Source organism: Oncorhynchus kisutch, linkage group LG13 (genome assembly GCF_002021735.2).
Source record: "Oncorhynchus kisutch isolate 150728-3 linkage group LG13, Okis_V2, whole genome shotgun sequence".
NCBI lineage: Eukaryota > Metazoa > Chordata > Actinopteri > Salmoniformes > Salmonidae > Oncorhynchus > Oncorhynchus kisutch.
Window position 1 is genome coordinate 76,796,847 of NC_034186.2, and position 19,235 is coordinate 76,816,081.

The following is a 19,235-nucleotide window of genomic DNA, read 5'->3' on the forward strand; positions in this document are numbered from 1 at the left end:
GATTGTTACAACTGACAGAAGCTCAAATAAGACTCAGAATATAATAATCACTTTCTCTGGGTATTTTATTAGAAATGCTCTACGCAAGAAAGAAAACATAGAATTGGGTTACAGGGGGAAAGAGGGCTGTGTGTTAACATTGTAATCTCTGAAGACTGAAGAAACTCTAGCTGGAGACACGCACACAATACCTTTATCAAAAGAGTAGAAGAGAACAGTTAACACCGCTGATGGGTGACTAATCTTTAACTTAAAGATATCTTTGAGTTTTACTGTAGTTCAACACGCCTTACATGCTTTTCTTTAGCATACAATCACTGTCCTCAACCCCTCACACCTCTCCTCCAACACCAGGAGTTTCACTATCACTCCATCCATATCTCCCTCCCTCTCAGAGAGAGAAAGAGGATAGATGTCTAGTACTCATATTTACATGGTTATGGTTCAGTTGTGGTCAAGTACAACCACACTTTAGTAATGGAAGGGTCCAACCCAACCCCTCCAGGTTATAGAGGGTCATCTTGAGATGGGATGTTTCCTGATTCATCTGGAATTCCTGATGTTACAAGGCCGGATCAACAGGAATACTCTGCCTGACGTCTCTGTGGAGCCAATCTCATCCCTGATCATCCTATATGGCTAGACGGACGGGGATGAGAATGGAGAACATTCAACAGACAAAGCCAATCCAGAGCTTACAATGAAAAACAAATACCTGCACATACACAAACCCTTAAATCAAATACTATGAACAAAACTATAAGAAAATCAATGCAATAGTGAGAATGAGAACTGGGACGGGCTCGACACAGAGAAAGACCAGTGGTGGCTGTCACCAATCCACTGTGAGATTCTGTGCTTGGATGAACCATAGAAAACAGAAACATTCAAATCAATAAGCAAATCACACCCCCATGTTGACTAGTCTCTTCCAACACCAGTCACATTCCCTGTTGATGACAGACAACAGAAACCTAATAGAACTCAGCTGTAGACTGACTGGTGGTTAACGGTCTCCATTTTAAAAAGTACACTTCTGAATGGAAGTGTTATTTGGTAATATAACCTGTAATAATCCGTTTCATAACTCATAACTCATTTACAACCAAAGGAGGTTGGTGGCACCTTAATTGGGGAGGATGGGCTCGTGGTAATGGTTGGAGTGGAATCAGTGGAATGGTATTAACTACATCAAACACATGGAAACCATGTGTTTGATGCCTTTCCATGTGTTCCGTTCCAGCCATTATTATGAGCCGTCCTCCTCTCAACAGCCTCCACTGTTTACAACTCAGTGAGAAGATATTAATACTATCTCAGTTTAGACAGGTATAGCACCTGAGGTACTGCGTCCAGAATCAGTCAGACAAACACACACAGGTTATGGCTGCCATATAACAAATGTGACAGAAAATTAAATAAGAAAGAATTGAATGAAAACAACAACTGTTATCACAATGTGCTTGTGTGTTGGATAAGTGATGACAGGAACACACTGCTGAAGAACGGTTTACAGTGAAGAGCTTTCCTTCCCATACCTCCTCTCTCTTACTAAAATATCTGCAGTTTATAGTACTCTCTCACCCTCCTTCCCTCCAAAATATCATCTCCCCTCTCTCTCTCCTCCTCCTTCTCTACCTTCCCCTCCCTCTCTCTTAGACAGGTTTGTCTGTCTTGCGTGCGGTGATGAAGGCCATGCCGTGAGTCCTGAAGTGTGTGTTCAGATCCGAAACCTTCTCAAAGCGTTTCCCACACACCTTACACCCCACCCTGCCCTCCCCGTCCTCCCCCAGCGGTGTGGGGGGGTGAGACGAGGAAGAGGGAGACCCCGGCAGGGAACCCCCTCTGGGACTCCCGTCACTGTGGTTACCGCCGTTGCCGGGCGATGGTGTCAGGGAGCAGTCGTTATGGCCGTGACGGCTGTGGTTGTCAGGGGGTGTGTCTCGAACCCTGTGGCTGATGAAGCGGTGGCGGGAGAGGGAGGGGGCGGAGGCAAAGCAGGCTCCACACTGTAGACACTGCAGGCTGACTCCTCCCCCCAGGGCCTCGGAGCGGTGCTGGGGGATGTGGTCCAGGAAGACGGCGCGGTCCTCGGTGGTGAAGCCACACGGAGTACAGTGGAACCCAGACTCTGGCTGGGGAGGGGGGGCCGAGGAGGTGACGCGAGATCTCTTAGCAGGGATGATGCCCTCGGTCACATCGTCCTCTTCCTCCTCAGTCTTCAACCCTCCTCCTCCGTCTTCCTCAGCTGAAACAGTGAACGGAGGGTTGGAGCCTCCGTCCTGCTCCGAGGAACTGTCGGCCCCTTCTGCACCCCTCCCTCGCTGACAGACAGACAGAGAGAATTAGAGTTAATGACATTTAGCATTAATAACCGGTCTTCCTATATAAAGGCTGCAGTCGGTAGTTGTGAGAGAAAGTGGAACTGTACCTTTGTGTCCAGAGCTGACATGCTGTGTCTCAGCTGGACATGTCTCTCCAACACCAGTCTACTGCTGAACGTCCTCTTACCCTCACCACACAACCTACACACACAAACACACGTTAGGGTTTAGTGTAGGGGTTAAGGTGAGATACAGCTGTTGTAGGGTAGTATAGGGGTTAGCGTGTAGTGTGCATACTTAGTGGATGACTCATTTAGACTCTGACGTGGGGGTAGGGTATGTAGAGGTTAGGGTGTAGTGTGCATACTCACCGGCAGTGGAAGGCTCGTTTGATGCCCTTGTGTTTGACTCTGATGTGGCGTCTGAGGCTGGACGTGGAGGAGAAGGAGTTCTCACACAGACTACATGGGAACTTCTTCAGGATCTACACAAAACACAGGCACCTTACAGTGAACAGTCCCCTCAGCTCCCCTAGTTTAAAAACAGAAAGGCTACTAAAGACAATGATGCTTACTGAGGAAAAACGGCTGAAAATCTGTTCTTCAAAGAAAAAAAAGAGGGCAAACTTTCCTGGATCCCTCCACTTCATGTGAGAGGTGACTGTGCTCCAGAACTTTAGATATACATGATATGACTTTATAACCTATATGATCGGGCCCAATCCCAACTTGAGAAACACCTGGGGAGCTCAAAGTTGAGCATAAATAAACTCTGATCGTATTTTGATGGAAGAACGTAAGTGACGTATTAAGCATAACTTTTCTCAAGTGAGGATTGGGCCTGTGATGATTAGGTGATTCATTTAAGGGCCAGTTAGGGGTTAATTTTGGGCAGGACTGGGCCCGTGGGCCGGCAGTAGAGTAGGCCTGACCTAGAGGGTCAGAAGATACAATGGATCACTGATCAGTTAGAACCGATTCAGAATCAATCTACTGTACTGCACATCAAACAGTATATCACTACTGCATGAAACATTTAACTGTCTTTATGTGTAGTCTATGTGCAGGCTATGTTCCTCACCTTGCCATGCTGCTCGGCCATATGGGTAATGTAGTCCTCTCTGTCAGCGTAGCGGGCATGGCAGGGAGCACAGCTCCACCCTGGGCTTGTCTTACTGCTCTCTCCATCCCTCTCTTCCTCCTCCTCTTCCTCCCTTCCCCACTCCTCTCCGTCAGAGCTCTCTGTCTTCACCAAGCTCCGCACCCGGGGGGGAGGGGCGGGGGAGGGCGGCATGGCAACGGGAACTTCCTGTTTGACCGCAGGGCCTCTGTGAGTAGTCTGAGCGAGGGAAGGGGAAGGAGGATAGAGAAAGGAACACAGCAGATAGGGAGATGGAGGAAAGTTAAGCTACATTTCATATCAACAGAACTGACCGACCCAAACCCAGTCTGGAGAAGGATTGTGTGAGAGGGGAACCCATAGATGTACCTTGATGTGCTCCAGCATGGAACTTCTCTGCGCGTAGAGCTTGGGGCACTCAGGACACTTGAACACGTGCACCTTCTGCTTGACTAGGTGGGTGTCAAAGTGGACGTACAGCAGTGGCTTCTGGGTAAATACCGTGTCACACATCACACACTTGTAGATCATCCTGTAAGGAAGGAGTGAAGGGTATAAGCTTCAATATCACACAACACTCCATCCGTGGCCTCCAACTGCTCTTAAACGCTAGTAAAACTAAACGCATGCTCTTCAACCGATCGCTGCCCGCCCGCACCCGCCCGCCCGACTAGCATCACTACTCTGGACGGTTCTGACTTAGAATATGTGAACAACTACAAATACCTAGATGTCTGGTTAGACTGTCAACTCTCCTTCCCAAACATACTCTCGTAAAACTGACTATCCTACCGATCCTCGACGATGTCTTTTACAAAATATCCTCCAACACTCTACTCAGCAAACTGGATGCAGTCTATCACAGTGCCATCCGTTTTGTCAACAAAGCCCGATATACCACCCACCACTGCGACCTGTATGCTCTCGTCGGCCCTCGCTACATATTAGTCGCCAGACCCACTGGCTCCAGGTCGTCTTTGCTAGGTAAAGCTCCGCCTTATCTCAGCTCACTGATCACCATAACACCCACCCGTAGCACGCGCTCCAGCAGGTATATCTCACTGGTCACCCCCAAAGCCAATTCCTCCGTTGGCTGCCTTTCCTTCCAGTTCTCTGCTGCCAATGACTGGAACAAATTGCTGAAGTTGGGAGACTTATATCTCCCTCACTAAATTTAAGCATCAGGTATCTGAGCACCGATCGCTGCAGCCATACACAGCCCATCTGTAAATAGCCCATCCAATCTACCTACCTCATCCCCATATTTTATTTACTTTTTTTGCACACCAGGAATTCTACTTGCACATCATCATCTGCACATCTATCACTCCAGTGTTAATTTGCTAAATTGTAATTACTTCACTACTATGGCCTATTTATTGCCTTACCTCCTTACTCCATTTGCACACACTGTATATAGATTTTTATATTGTGTTATTGACTGTATGTTTGTTTATTCCATGTGTAACTCTGTGTTGTTGTTTGTGTTGCACTGCTTTGCTTTATCTTGGCCAGGTCACAGTTGTAAATGAGAACTTGTTCTCAACTGGCCTACCTGGTTAAATAAAGGTGAAATTTAAAAATTTAAATTGAAAAAATCTGAGAACACAACCAGTGTGTGTGTGTACATACTTGGCCTGTCCTCCAGTGAGTGTGGGGTGCTGGGTGTTGATGTGGCTCTGGGCGCTGGGGGAGGACTTGAAGGCCATCGGGCAGCTGGGACACTTATGGAACACCTCACAGTGGGCCGTCTGGATATGGGACTTGACCGAGTTTAACCCTCCGAACACCACCTGACAACTAGAACACCTGCAGACAGACAGAGAGAGAAACATCGTTGTAGATGTTGTCCCTAAACACTGATTCAGTGTCAGATATTTCTTCATCCTCCTAATGGTTAAAGCATGGGTTGGTGGCTGTTGCGGTGACTATATTACCAACACACTGGCAGTCAAGAGTCATGACCACAGTAAAATTCCACGTAATTGTTTAGTCATGGTAATCTCCTCTTATGCACTCTGGACATGTGTAAATAGTACTCAAGACGCTAACTACCATCAGGTCCTAATTGCCTGGTACTCAGGGCTCTACTGTCCCTCCATCAGGTCCTAATGGCCTGGTACTCCGGGCTCTACTGACCCTCCATCAGGTCCTAATGGCCTGGTACTCCGGGCTCTACTGACCCTCCATCAGGTCCTAATGGCCTGGTACTCCGGGCTCTAGTGTCCCTCCATCAGGTCCTAATGGCCTGGTACTCCGGGCTCTAGTGTCCCTCCATCAGGTCCTAATGGCCTGGTACTCAGGGCTCTATCGTCCTCTAACCACTCTGACATCAATGGAAAATATAATCAAACACTAATCATCAAAACAGTAGGACTATCGTACTTTTAAAACTCACTGTGATAATTCATTTGAAGAAAGAAGTTCAACAGCAGGTTGGACCAGTGCAAAATATGATCGTTGTGGATGTTGTTTCAAAGCCTAACACAACGAAATGGACAGCGCTTTCTAAGGTGATGATTCCAAACACACAGAGCTTATGCATAGGCTTCTATTATGAGCCCAAGCTTGTTATACAATACATAGCATACATCATATTATGCACGGTAGAAAAACATAAAACAAAACTGATTTAAGATGTCTTTGGTGCATAATTGGTCTAGCCTATACTACAAAATTAAACTAATTCTAGTAATGGCCTTTCAGTGTGGGCTGTATTATTATGCATACTGGATGGACTGGTTACCTTATGCTACACTCCAACATTTCTATCCATGATTCTGGAAGAGAACGTATAGGCCTATGCCATGTTGCTGCTTCATTTATCGGGCAGGGCAGCTTACAGTTAGCCTACAATGATAGTGAATTTGATTTTGAATAGCCTAGTAATAGTGCATTTTTTATATTTTCATAATTAATTGGGTGACACATTACCTTTAGCTATACAGAATCTCACCACCATGCGTTTCCATCTCCTCCCCTATCTCCAGCGCGCAGACGGGCTGTCAACAGTTTAGTGAAATATGTTTCATTGCGAAAATATGTCACTACCGATGTTCTCAAACAGATTTCACTTGGTTTCTCAAATGGAGCACTGGGTAGCTACAGGAACAGGGCTGGAGAACCCATGGCATACAGAGTTTGGGAGGAATAGCACCTGTAGGGCAGCCAGAGCATGCCTGTAGGACCTGTAGGGCAGCCAGAGCATGCCTGTAGGGCAGCCAGAGCATGCCTGTAGGACCTGTAGGGCAGCCAGAGCATGCCTGTAGGACCTGTAGGGCAGCCAGAGCATGCCTGTAGGGCAGCCAGAGCATGCCTGTAGGACCTGTAGGGCAGACAGAGCATGCCTGTAGGACCTGTAGGGCAGCCAGAGCATGCCTGTAGGACCACCAGAGCATGCCTGTAGGGCAGCCAGAGCATGCCTGTAGGGCCGCCAGAGCATGCCTGTAGGGAAGCCAGAGCATGCCTGTAGGGCAGCGGAGCATGCCTGTAGGGCAGCCGGAGCATGCCTGTAGGGCAGCCGGAGCATGCCTGTAGGGCAGCCGGAGCATGCCTGTAGGGCAGCCGGAGCATGCCTGTAGGACCTGTAGGGCCGCCAGAGCATGTCTGTAGGGCCGCCAGAGCATGCCTGTAGGACCTGTAGGGCAGCCGGAGCATGCCTGTAGGGCCGCCAGAGCATGCCTGTAGGGCCACCAGAGCATGCCTGTAGGACCACCAGAGCATGCCTGTAGGGCAGCCGGAGCATGCCTGTAGGGCAGCAGGAGCGTGCCTGTAGGGAAGCCGGAGCATGCCTGTAGGGTAGCCGGAGCATGCCTGTGGGGCAGCCGGAGCATGCCTGTAGGGCAGCCGGAGCATGCCTGTAGGGCAGCCGGAGCATGCCTGTAGGACCTGTAGGGCCGCCGGAGCATGTCTGTAGGGCCGCCAGAGCATGCCTGTAGGACCTGTAGGGCAGCCGGAGCATGCCTGTAGGGCCGCCAGAGCATGCCTGTAGGGCAGCCGGAGCATGCCTGTAGGACCTGTAGGGCAGCCAGAGCATGCCTGTAGGACCTGTAGGGCAGCCGGAGCATGCCTGTAGGGCCGCCAGAGTATGCCTGTAGGGCAGCCAGAGCATGCCTGTAGGACCACCAGAGCATGCCTGTAGGGCAGCCAGAGCATGCCTGTAGGACCACCAGAGCATGCCTGTAGGGCAGCCAGAGCATGCCTGTAGGACCTGTAGGGCAGCCAGAGCATGCCTGTAGGACCACCAGAGCATGCCTGTAGGACCACCAGAGCATGCCTGTAGGGCAGCCGGAGCATGCCTGTAGGGCAGCCGGAGCATGCCTGTAGGGCAGCCGGAGCATGCCTGTAGGGCAGCCGGAGCATGCCTGTAGGACCTGTAGGGCCGCCGGAGCATGTCTGTAGGGCCGCCAGAGCATGCCTATAGTGCAGCTGGAGCATGCCTGTAGGACCTGTAGGGCAGCCGGAGCATGCCTGTAGGACCGCCAGAGCATGCCTGTAGGGAAGCCAGAGCATGCCTGTAGGGCAGCCGGAGCATGCCTGTAGGGCAGCCGGAGCATGCCTGTAGGACCTGTAGGGCCGCCGGAGCATGTCTGTAGGGCAGCCGGAGCATGCCTGTAGGGCCGCCAGAGCATGCCTGTAGGACCTGTAGGGCAGCCGGAGCATGCCTGTAGGGCCACCAGAGCATGCCTGTAGGGCAGCCAGAGCATGCCTGTAGGACCTGTAGGGCAGCCAGAGAATGCCTGTAGGACCTGTAGGGCAGCCAGAGCATGCCTGTAGGACCACCAGAGCATGCCTGTAGGACCACCAGAGCATGCCTGTAGGGCAGCCAGAGCATGCCTGTAGGGCCGCCAGAGCATGCCTGTAGGGGAGCCAGAGCATGCCTGTAGGGCAGCCGGAGCATGCCTGTAGGGCAGCCGGAGCATGCCTGTAGGGCAGCCGGAGCATGCCTGTAGGGCAGCCGGAGCATGCCTGTAGGACCTGTAGGGCCGCCGGAGCATGTCTGTAGGGCCGCCAGAGCATGCCTGTAGGACCTGTAGGGCAGCCGGAGCATGCCTGTAGGGCCACCAGAGCATGCCTGTAGGGCAGCCGGAGCATGCCTGTAGGGCAGCCGGAGCCTGCCTGTAGGGCAGCCGGAGCATGCCTGTAGGGTAGCCGGAGCATGCCTGTAGGGCAGCCGGAGCATGCCTGTAGGGCAGCCGGAGCATGCCTGTAGGGCAGCCAGAGCATGCCTGTAGGGCAGCTGGAGCATGCTCTGTAGGGCAGCCGGAGCATGCCTGTAGGACCTGTAGGGCCGCCGGAGCATGTCTGTAGGGCCGCCAGAGCATGCCTGTAGGACCTGTAGGGCAGCCCGAGCATGCCTGTAGGGCCGCCAGAGCATGCCTGTAGGACCTGTAGGGCAGCCCGAGCATGCCTGTAGGGCCGCCAGAGCATGCCTGTAGGGCAGCCGGAGCATGCCTGTAGGACCTGTAGGGCAGCCGGAGCATGCCTGTAGGGCCGCCAGAGCATGCCTGTAGGGCCACCAGAGCATGCCTGTAGGACCACCAGAGCATGCCTGTAGGGCAGCCGGAGCATGCCTGTAGGGCAGCAGGAGCGTGCCTGTAGGGAAGCCGGAGCATGCCTGTAGGGTAGCCGGAGCATGCCTGTGGGGCAGCCGGAGCATGCCTGTAGGGCAGCCGGAGCATGCCTGTAGGGCAGCCGGAGCATGCCTGTAGGACCTGTAGGGCCGCCGGAGCATGTCTGTAGGGCCGCCAGAGCATGCCTGTAGGACCTGTAGGGCAGCCGGAGCATGCCTGTAGGGCCGCCAGAGCATGCCTGTAGGGCAGCCGGAGCATGCCTGTAGGACCTGTAGGGCAGCCAGAGCATGCCTGTAGGACCTGTAGGGCAGCCGGAGCATGCCTGTAGGGCCGCCAGAGTATGCCTGTAGGGCAGCCAGAGCATGCCTGTAGGACCACCAGAGCATGCCTGTAGGGCAGCCAGAGCATGCCTGTAGGACCACCAGAGCATGCCTGTAGGGCAGCCAGAGCATGCCTGTAGGACCTGTAGGGCAGCCAGAGCATGCCTGTAGGACCACCAGAGCATGCCTGTAGGACCACCAGAGCATGCCTGTAGGGCAGCCGGAGCATGCCTGTAGGGCAGCCGGAGCATGCCTGTAGGGCAGCCGGAGCATGCCTGTAGGGCAGCCGGAGCATGCCTGTAGGACCTGTAGGGCCGCCGGAGCATGTCTGTAGGGCCGCCAGAGCATGCCTATAGTGCAGCTGGAGCATGCCTGTAGGACCTGTAGGGCAGCCGGAGCATGCCTGTAGGACCGCCAGAGCATGCCTGTAGGGAAGCCAGAGCATGCCTGTAGGGCAGCCGGAGCATGCCTGTAGGGCAGCCGGAGCATGCCTGTAGGACCTGTAGGGCCGCCGGAGCATGTCTGTAGGGCAGCCGGAGCATGCCTGTAGGGCCGCCAGAGCATGCCTGTAGGACCTGTAGGGCAGCCGGAGCATGCCTGTAGGGCCACCAGAGCATGCCTGTAGGGCAGCCAGAGCATGCCTGTAGGACCTGTAGGGCAGCCAGAGAATGCCTGTAGGACCTGTAGGGCAGCCAGAGCATGCCTGTAGGACCACCAGAGCATGCCTGTAGGACCACCAGAGCATGCCTGTAGGGCAGCCAGAGCATGCCTGTAGGGCCGCCAGAGCATGCCTGTAGGGGAGCCAGAGCATGCCTGTAGGGCAGCCGGAGCATGCCTGTAGGGCAGCCGGAGCATGCCTGTAGGGCAGCCGGAGCATGCCTGTAGGGCAGCCGGAGCATGCCTGTAGGACCTGTAGGGCCGCCGGAGCATGTCTGTAGGGCCGCCAGAGCATGCCTGTAGGACCTGTAGGGCAGCCGGAGCATGCCTGTAGGGCCACCAGAGCATGCCTGTAGGGCAGCCGGAGCATGCCTGTAGGGCAGCCGGAGCCTGCCTGTAGGGCAGCCGGAGCATGCCTGTAGGGTAGCCGGAGCATGCCTGTAGGGCAGCCGGAGCATGCCTGTAGGGCAGCCGGAGCATGCCTGTAGGGCAGCCAGAGCATGCCTGTAGGGCAGCTGGAGCATGCTCTGTAGGGCAGCCGGAGCATGCCTGTAGGACCTGTAGGGCCGCCGGAGCATGTCTGTAGGGCCGCCAGAGCATGCCTGTAGGACCTGTAGGGCAGCCCGAGCATGCCTGTAGGGCCGCCAGAGCATGCCTGTAGGACCTGTAGGGCAGCCCGAGCATGCCTGTAGGGCCGCCAGAGCATGCCTGTAGGGCAGCCGGAGCATGCCTGTAGGACCTGTAGGGCAGCCAGAGCATGCCTGTAGGACCTGTAGGGCAGCCAGAGCATGCCTGTAGGGCAGCCGGAGCATGCCTGTAGGGCAGCCGGAGCATGCCTGTAGGGCAGCCGGAGCATGCCTGTAGGACCTGTAGGGCCGCCGGAGCATGTCTGTAGGGCCGCCAGAGCATGCCTATAGTGCAGCCGGAGCATGCCTGTAGGACCTGTAGGGCAGCCGGAGCATGCCTGTAGGACCTGTAGGGCAGCCGGAGCATGCCTGTAGGGCCGCCAGAGTATGCCTGTAGGGCAGCCAGAGCATGCCTGTAGGACCACCAGAGCATGCCTGTAGGGCAGCCAGAGCATGCCTGTAGGGCCGCCAGAGCATGCCTGTAGGGCCGCCAGAGCATGCCTGTAGGGCAGCCGGAGCATGCCTGTAGGACCTGTAGGGCCGCCGGAGCATGTCTGTAGGGCCGCCAGAGCATGCCTGTAGGACCTGTAGGGCAGCCAGAGCATGCCTGTAGGGCCGCCAGAGCATGCCTGTAGGGCAGCCGGAGCATGCCTGTAGGACCTGTAGGGCAGCCGGAGCATGCCTGTAGGACCTGTAGGGCAGCCGGAGCATGTCTGTAGGGCCGCCAGAGCATGCCTGTAGGACCTGTAGGGCAGCCGGAGCATGCCTGTAGGGCCGCCAGAGCATGCCTGTAGGGCAGCCAGAGCATGCCTGTAGGGCCACCAGAGCATGCCTGTAGGGCAGCCGGAGCATGCCTGTAGGGCAGCAGGAGCCTACCTGTAGGGCAGCCGGAGCATGCCTGTAGGACCTGTAGGGCCGCCGGAGCATATCTGTAGGGCCGCCAGAGCATGTCTGTAGGACCTGTAGGGCAGCCAGAGCATGCCTGTAGGGCCGCCAGAGCATGCCTGTAGGGCCGCCAGAGCATGCCTGTAGGGCAGCCGGAGCATGCCTGTAGGACCTGTAGGGCAGCCGGAGCATGCCTGTAGGACCTGTAGGGCAGCCGGAGCATGCCTGTAGGGCCGCCAGAGTATGCCTGTAGGGCAGCCAGAGCATGCCTGTAGGACCACCAGAGCATGCCTGTAGGGCAGCCAGAGCATGCCTGTAGGGCAGCCAGAGCATGCCTGTAGGGCAGCCAGAGCATGCCTGTAGGGCCGCCAGAGCATGCCTGTAGGGCCGCCAGAGCATGCCTGTAGGGCCGCCAGAGCATGCCTGTAGGGCAGCCGGAGCATGCCTGTAGGGCAGCCGGAGCATGCCTGTAGGGCAGCCAGAACATGCTCCTCAAACAATGTTTGATGTGTGGAGTGAAATAAGTGTTGTTATATTTATTTCTCAGCTGCTCATATTAAGCACATGCTCCGTCAAAACAGACCTGCGGGAAAGCATGCAGCCTCCATTCACTATTGGAGTGCATACAGATTAGAGGTCGACCGATTATGATTTTTAAGTTCTCAAATAACTCAAAATCTAGAATATAGGACCCGTTTCAAATGATCACTTTTATGCTCAACATAGCTACTCCATACGCGAACACACACTGTAATGGGATTTTTTCCCCCCCAGCTAAGTTCAATTATACTGTTCTTACTATCAAATCATATAAAATAAAAGGCATATATTGTCAGCTAAAAGCTAAATTAACAAGCCTACAGCCTATGGCATAGAGCGTAGCCAGATAACATAGGCCTACAGTAGCCCAACTCAAATTCTATTCTTCTGAAATACATTTTCTTCAAATCAAAATGTTTTAGACCTGACTAAAATAATCAATTTATTGTGATGGTGTACATTACATAGACTTTTTATATATTGACGTTCCAAAGGTGCACATATTTACGTTAATTAACGGTCAAATTCCTTGAGACCGGCAGACTTCTGCAAACTTTCATGACCGCTACAGCCCTATTTGGTGGTAAGGTAATCTGATCCTAGATTAGTGTCTACGGGAGTAACTAGGTTTGCTTCAACCACAGAGGGAGTGAGGGGTGAAAGGTCACCGGTATCCGATGCGTCGTGTGAAATGGAGACAGGCCTCCTCCAAATGGGATTGAAAGGCTGGCTGCTTGGCCACACCCCCACACTCTGGGCAGACGTGGGGGGGGCGGGGGTTGTGGATGCGAGCGTGAGCAGAGGCACTGCAGCCGTTAGGAAGGAGCATGGGAGGAGAACACTCCGTACAGGACTGGAGGGAGAGAGACAGATGGGGAAAGGAGGGTGCACAGGTCAGTAAGGCAGATACTCCTAAAGCCATGAAACAAGATATTACATACAGCGTCTAGACTGAAAAAGTCCTGTGTATTTTTGAACACACACACACTGCTCTACTCACAGTGTTAAGGGCTGGTTTGACCTCTTGGAAGTGGGCAGCCACCTCAGCCTTGCTGCAGAACTGCACCTTACACTCAGGACACTTGTTATTGGTGTACAGCAACGGCTCTGTCGCCTTCTTACTGATGATTGGCTGCTGCAGTTGCGGGGCGGGGCTCAGGGTTGCCGGGGTTACTGCTGAAGTCACAGCCGGAGCAGAGGACGCTGGGACAGAGGAGGTGGAGAGGGAGGGAGAGAGCATGCCTGAAGTAGGCATAGAGAGATGGGGAGATAGATAGGGGAATATAGGGGAAGGGGAGTGAAAGGTAAAGAGGAAAAAAAGAGTGAGAGGTAAAGAGAGAGGTGGGGTAGATAGGTACTGATAAACAGCGCTGCACTAGTATTCATAAAGCGTCTCAGAGTAGGAGTACTGATCTATGATCTCGAAGTCAAATCTGATCCTAGATCAGCACTGCTACTCTGAGATGCTTTACAGTGCATTTGAAAAGTATCCAGACCCCTTGACTTTTTCCACATTTTGTTACGTTACAGCCTTATTCTAAAATGTATTACATAATTTTTTCTCCTCATCAATCTACACACAATACCACATAATGATGAGGTGTAAAAAGGTTTTTAGAAATAATTGCAAATGTATAAAAAAATGTAAAACAGAAATACCTTATTTACATAACTATTCAGACCCTTTGCTATCAGACTCCAAATTGAGCTCAGGTGCATCCAGTTTCCAATGATCATCCTTGAGATGTTTCTACAACTTGATTGGAGTCCACCTGAAGTCAGGGGTATATTCAATTGATTGAACATGATTTGGAAAGGCACACACCTGTCTATATAAGGTCCCACAGTTGACAGTGTATGTCAAAGCAAAAACCAAGACATGAGATAGAAGGAATTGTCCGTAAAGCTCAGAGAGACGATTGTGTCGAGGCATAGACCTGGGGAAGGGTACCAAAAAATGAAGTGGCCTCCATCATTCTTAAATGGAAGAAGTTTGGAACCACCAAGACTCTTCCTAGAGCTGGCCGCCCGGCCAAACTGAGCAATCGGGGGAGAAGGGTCTTGGTTAGGGAAGTGATGGAGAAACAGATGGTCACTCTGACAGAGCTCTAGAGTTCCTCTGTGGAGATGGGAGAACCTTACAGAAGGACAACAATCTCTGCAGCAATCCACCAATCAGGCCTTTATTGTAGAGTGGCCAGACAGAAGCCTCTCCTCAGTAAAAGAGACATGACAGCCAACTTGGAGTTTGCCAAAAGGCACCTAAAGGACTTTCAGACCATGAATGCCAAGCGTCACGTCTGACGGAAACCTGGCACCATCCCTATGGTGAAGCACGGTGGTGGCAGCCTCATGCTGTGGGGATGTTTTCCAGCGGCAGGGACTGGGAGCTTAGTCAGGATCGAGGGAAAGTTGAAAGGAGAAAAGTACATTGATTTCCTTGTCGAAAACCTGCTCCAGAGCGCTCAGGACCTCAGACTGGGGCGAAGGTTCGCCTTCCAACAGGACATCAACCCTAAGCACACAGCCATGACAACACAGGAGTGGCTTCGGGACAAGTCTCTGAATGTCCTTGAGTGGCCCTGCCAGAACGCTGACTTGAAGCCGATTGAACAGCTCTGGAGGGACCTGAAAATAGCTGTGCAGCGACACTCCCCACCCAACCTGACAGAGCTCGAGAGGATCTGCAGAGAAGAATGGGAGAAACGCCACAAATACAGGTGTGCCCAGCTTGTAGTGTCATACCCAAGACTCAAGGCTGTAATCGCTGCCAACGGTGCTTCGGCAAAGTAAAGGGTCTGAAAACTGGTGTAAATTTGATTTTTTTGACATTTGCAAACATTTCTAAAAACCTGTTTTTACTTTGTCATTATGGGGTATTGTGTGTAGATTGAGGGGGGAAAAACAACTTAATCCATTTTAGAATAAGGCTGTAAACAAACAAAAAAATGTGAAAAAAGTCAAGGGGTCTGAATACTTTCCGAATGCACTGTATGTATACAGTCCTAGGTGAGATATGAAGGTAATAGCTCACAGTCTCTCTCACCGATGGGAGTGGTGTCCTGTTGGCCTATCATCTGCTCTACACTGACAGGTCTCATGACCAGGTGGGAACACTGCATGACCAGTCCCCTCTCCTTGTGTTCCCTGGCGTGGAGCAGCAGGCTGCACTTGTTGAAAAATGCCAGCCGCTTGGCACAGTGGTTACAGGTCACCTCGATCCTCAGGGACCGCCGGTCATAGTGGCGGGCCAGGCTGCGCTCCAGGGCAAACGCATCGCCACACTCCAGACAGCGGTAGCCCTGCGACACAAAGGAAGAACAACATGAATACAATACCTATGTCGATGACATGTCTCTAGATACAATGCATATTCATTGGTCTTGTATGTATTGGCTGGTGCAATCAAATTTCCCCTTTGGGGATTAATATGTGCCCTTGAGCGAGGCACTTAACCCTAATTTGCTCAAGGGGTGCCGAAGTACTATGACTGACCCTGTAAAACAACACATTTCACTGCACCTATCTGGTGTGTGACCAAAAAAAAAAAATAACATAAACAAGAGCAATTTATTGATCTACAGAACACAAGGTCTAACAGAAATTGGACATGCGCTTTTACCCCAACCACTACTAGTGCAATATTGAATCCATGCCGATATAGACCCATTAACCTTAACTCTGGACCTCAAAGCCAGTTCCACTGTGTTTTTTCATTGTTCCCATCTAATCAGGGTCCGATTTAGACCTGGGACACTAGGTGGGTGCAATTCATTATCAGGTAGAACAGAAAAGCAGCAGGCTCCGGACCTCATGGTATAAGAATACCCCTAATATAGACCTAGGTCTGTTACCTGTGCAGGCAGAGGCAGGTCCCACTCTGGTGGTAGTGGTGTACAGAGGTCTGGTCTGTAGCTGGGCAGCAGGTTCTTGCTGTTGAGGATCTTGTTGAAGGCCTCCACCAGACTGGACTGGCTCCTGGAGATAATGGCTCCTGTACTGTTCACTATGGAGGCTGGTCTACTTCCCCCCTGAGGGGTGAGGAGGGGGGAGGGGGACACAGACACACCCCCATTCAGGGTCTTCTGACCTAGGCTGCGCACGCCGGCCCCCCCTGGACTGAATCTGGGGGAGGCGGAAGAGGTGGAAGAGACAGAGGGGAGGGCTGCTGACTTGGTGATGCTGACAGCCGTAGCCGACACTTTGGGCTTGTTGCTGTCGGCGGCCATCTTGTTTTGGGCCTTGTTGGCGGCCATCAACATGGCAGTACTTGCATCCTGGAGTGTAGACACAGGCAGGAGGCTGGCACCCTTTGACTTCTGCTGCGGAGGCTGCTGAGATGCCACCCTCTTGGGCCGGCTGAGGACCTTACGACCCCCCGGGGAGGGTTTGGAACCATCTGCGCCTTTTGAGGGGGTCCCCCCTGCTCCTTTGGATGCTACTCGTGTCACTGTCCTGGTGATGCTGCCTGTCGGGGTCTTGACTGTTTTGATTCGGACTTTGAGTGGGCGAACGGGGGCTGTTGGTGTTGTCGTAGAATTGGCCGGAGCCGTCTCTGTGTCTCCTGTTTGTCTTCCATCCACAACCTCCATCTTCTCACTGTTGTCTGACCTGCACCCCAGGCTAGGCTCACTCTCCATGGGCTCCTCTCCCTCTCTAGCCCCCTGTGGAGTTGATGCTGAGGTTGGTGCAGGGCTGGAGCTCCTCTTGGACACAGTGGACATAGCAGAACCTGTCTGGTCAGGCGGGGGGCTCTCTGGTGAGTCCCTCTCCTCGATCACATGTTCCGGGTTTCTTTCCTCCATCACAGGGCTAGAGATGGGTCTGGGGTTACAGAGGGCGGCAGCCAGCCAGGACTGACGGGCCTGGGGCTGGGCAGGAGGAGGGGAGGGAGACCTGGGGGTGGAGGGTACTTCATCTGGAGGGGGCGGTTTAGAGCTGGAAGATGTCTGAGAGATCGAGGGAGGGGGTTTGGAGGAGAGAGGAGGAGGGCAAGAGAGGAGAGGAGGGGAGGAGGGAGTTGGGGAGCTGAACAGCTCTGAAGAGGACACTTGGCGGTGTCTGCGTGGAAATTTGGGAGGGGAGCACATGGGAGAATCTGGGCTCTCTTGGATCACTAGCGGGCTTCCCAAATCCGGTTCAGAGTCGTCCTCATCCGAGTCCATGATGCGCCTCACCCCCACTCTCAGGCTTCCGTTGGAGGGAGGGGGGGAGGAAAGAGGCCCGAGAGGGCACAGAGTGTCCTCACTCAGGATGGAGGGAGGAGAGAGGTGTGGGTTGACAGAGAGTGAGGACGACAATGATGATGAGGAGGATGTGGAGGTTATAGGACCAGCAGAGGTATGAGAGGAGAGAGGTTTCCGTCTGTTGTGAATATTAACTGTATGTTTGGTTGTGCAGGCCGACCCCCCTGCGCCTCCAATGCTGCCCCCTCCTTCACTCGCAGTGGGAGGGGAGCAGGTTGACCAGAGCTCCCCGTTGGCCTGGCCCAGCCCCTGGTCTCTCACACTGGGCTCCAGCGTGACTGTGGACCCCTCAAACCCATTCTGGAGGAGAGGTTCTGAGGAGACCAGACCAGGCATCCTAGGAGCCAGTTGTGAACTCAGCAGGCCCCCCTTGACTCCGATCCCAGTCTCCACCTCATGTTCTGTCCCACTGCCCCCAGGGCTGTCCCCATCCTCTTCATCTGACCCCTCAGTCTCTTCATAAGAGTCAGGCCTCACCCTGTTCTTAACAATCACACTGACCACTGGAGGCTCACTTTGGGAGTTGGGAGGGGAGTCAGTGGGGCTGGAAGGTCTTGGCGAGGGACCCCCGGCCCCCGACACGCTGCTCCCGACCTTCCCTGACCCCTCCCCACCCTCTTCTGGTGCAGACTGGATGGCCTCTTTGGCATCGATGTCTGGAATGTCGAAGGCTGCCAACAAGTCGTCAAAATCTGGGGTTTTCATGTCCCCCATTCCCGGATTACAAAACCTGCAGAACGGACACACAGGAGTGAGAAATAAACACTGTTGTCCCCAACCCAACCAAAGCCTGATGCAGGACCGAATACTATGAATCTTGATAATTCATGATAAACGTAGATGTGACTTCCTGTTTTGAACGTGCATCATCATAATGTTGAATAGCCTACATTTCAGGTAGCTATGTAAGTAAATTACAAGAACCCAATAAACCTCACACCTGGCAAACTTGTTGAATGAGTTAGCAGTTAGAAGCAACCACTTTATTTGGAAGTCAGAAACTTCCCCTACTGCCCTCGTGTGAACTGGCTACTGCGCTAATGTTAGCAAGTTAGTACAGCAAAGGCAGCCAGAAAGACCGATAGCTAGGCCTAATTTTCAGACAGCGTTTTTTCCCCTTGTTGCACATGTTTCATGCAGTGCAGCTGTACTAGCTAGCTATTCTCGCTGAGTTTGCGGATATTTTATCCACAGAATTTGTATTTAGCTATGTAGCTAGCTACCACACTGAGCTGTCAACCACCTCGGCACACATACACTAACTAGTTAAGTTCCCTTCTAGCATTCCTCTGACCAGCTAGCGTAGCTAACATTACTTAGCTAGCTAGAATTTTCTACGTCGTCGTCAAAGCAATGAAGCCTTTTAACGCCTGCTTTTCAGGTATTTAAACCTTACAATTGGAAATTATTTAAGAATATTCATTTGAATAAGTGGTTTATACGGGTATATGTGACAAGCAGAAATGTATATCTAGTTTTAAATGTGAAGGAAATGGTTTGTTTACCTGGCTCTTCGGTTCCCGACTTTCCTTTTTGACGCATGAGTTGTTCGTCACCAGAAACGACGGGGGAGATAGGTCCTGCCAGGTTCATAACGTGTCAACTTTGGAAGCTGTGTATGCAATTTGCCACACTCCTGACGTATATACGTGTTATATTGTAATGCATTGTTCTTGCTCTGGCGAGTGTTGGCTATCATTTCTTGAAAATGGCAGTGGTATAATCATATAACCTTTATGGCACAATGTCCTCCAAAGCCAAGGGCATGCTTTTGTTGCAGGGACAAAATTTAGACAATGTATCTTGGGTTTCACAAAGCATGGCTTTTCAGAAAGACCTAGTTACACAGGGATAGTTTGCAATAAAATCAATGTTCAGCTGACATTTTTATACTAAAAGTCAAGTTCATATTCCACCACATCTGTTGTGTAGTCATCAATGGTTT

At 52.6% G+C, this 19,235-nt stretch overlaps 1 protein-coding gene across 5 annotated transcripts; it reads right to left on the reverse strand.

Moving 5' to 3' along the window:
* Nucleotides 1-42: 42 nt before the first annotated feature.
* On the reverse strand, nucleotides 43-18,922 carry LOC109880894 (zinc finger protein 687a). Of its 5 annotated transcripts, none has more exons than XR_004202540.1 (12): nucleotides 18,796-18,922; nucleotides 15,899-18,020; nucleotides 15,079-15,346; nucleotides 13,045-13,286; nucleotides 12,713-12,897; nucleotides 5,076-5,252; nucleotides 3,813-3,975; nucleotides 3,405-3,662; nucleotides 2,899-3,255; nucleotides 2,696-2,808; nucleotides 2,432-2,525; nucleotides 43-2,324 (listed from the first exon to the last, which is right to left on the reverse strand). XR_004202540.1 is itself a non-coding variant. In XM_031787469.1 (11 exons), the coding sequence occupies exons 2-11, from the start codon at nucleotides 18,002-18,004 to the stop codon at nucleotides 1,656-1,658; spliced, it is 4,263 nt and encodes a 1,420-aa protein (XP_031643329.1). In that variant the 5' UTR covers nucleotides 18,005-18,020; nucleotides 18,796-18,921; the 3' UTR covers nucleotides 43-1,655. The 5 variants fall into 5 exon arrangements, 3 of the variants coding, with proteins under 3 accessions (XP_031643329.1, XP_031643327.1, XP_031643328.1); XR_004202541.1 differs by having other exon boundaries at nucleotides 15,091-15,346; nucleotides 18,796-18,921; XM_031787469.1 differs by lacking the exon at nucleotides 2,899-3,255 and having other exon boundaries at nucleotides 15,091-15,346; nucleotides 18,796-18,921.
* Nucleotides 18,923-19,235: the final 313 nt, after the last annotated feature.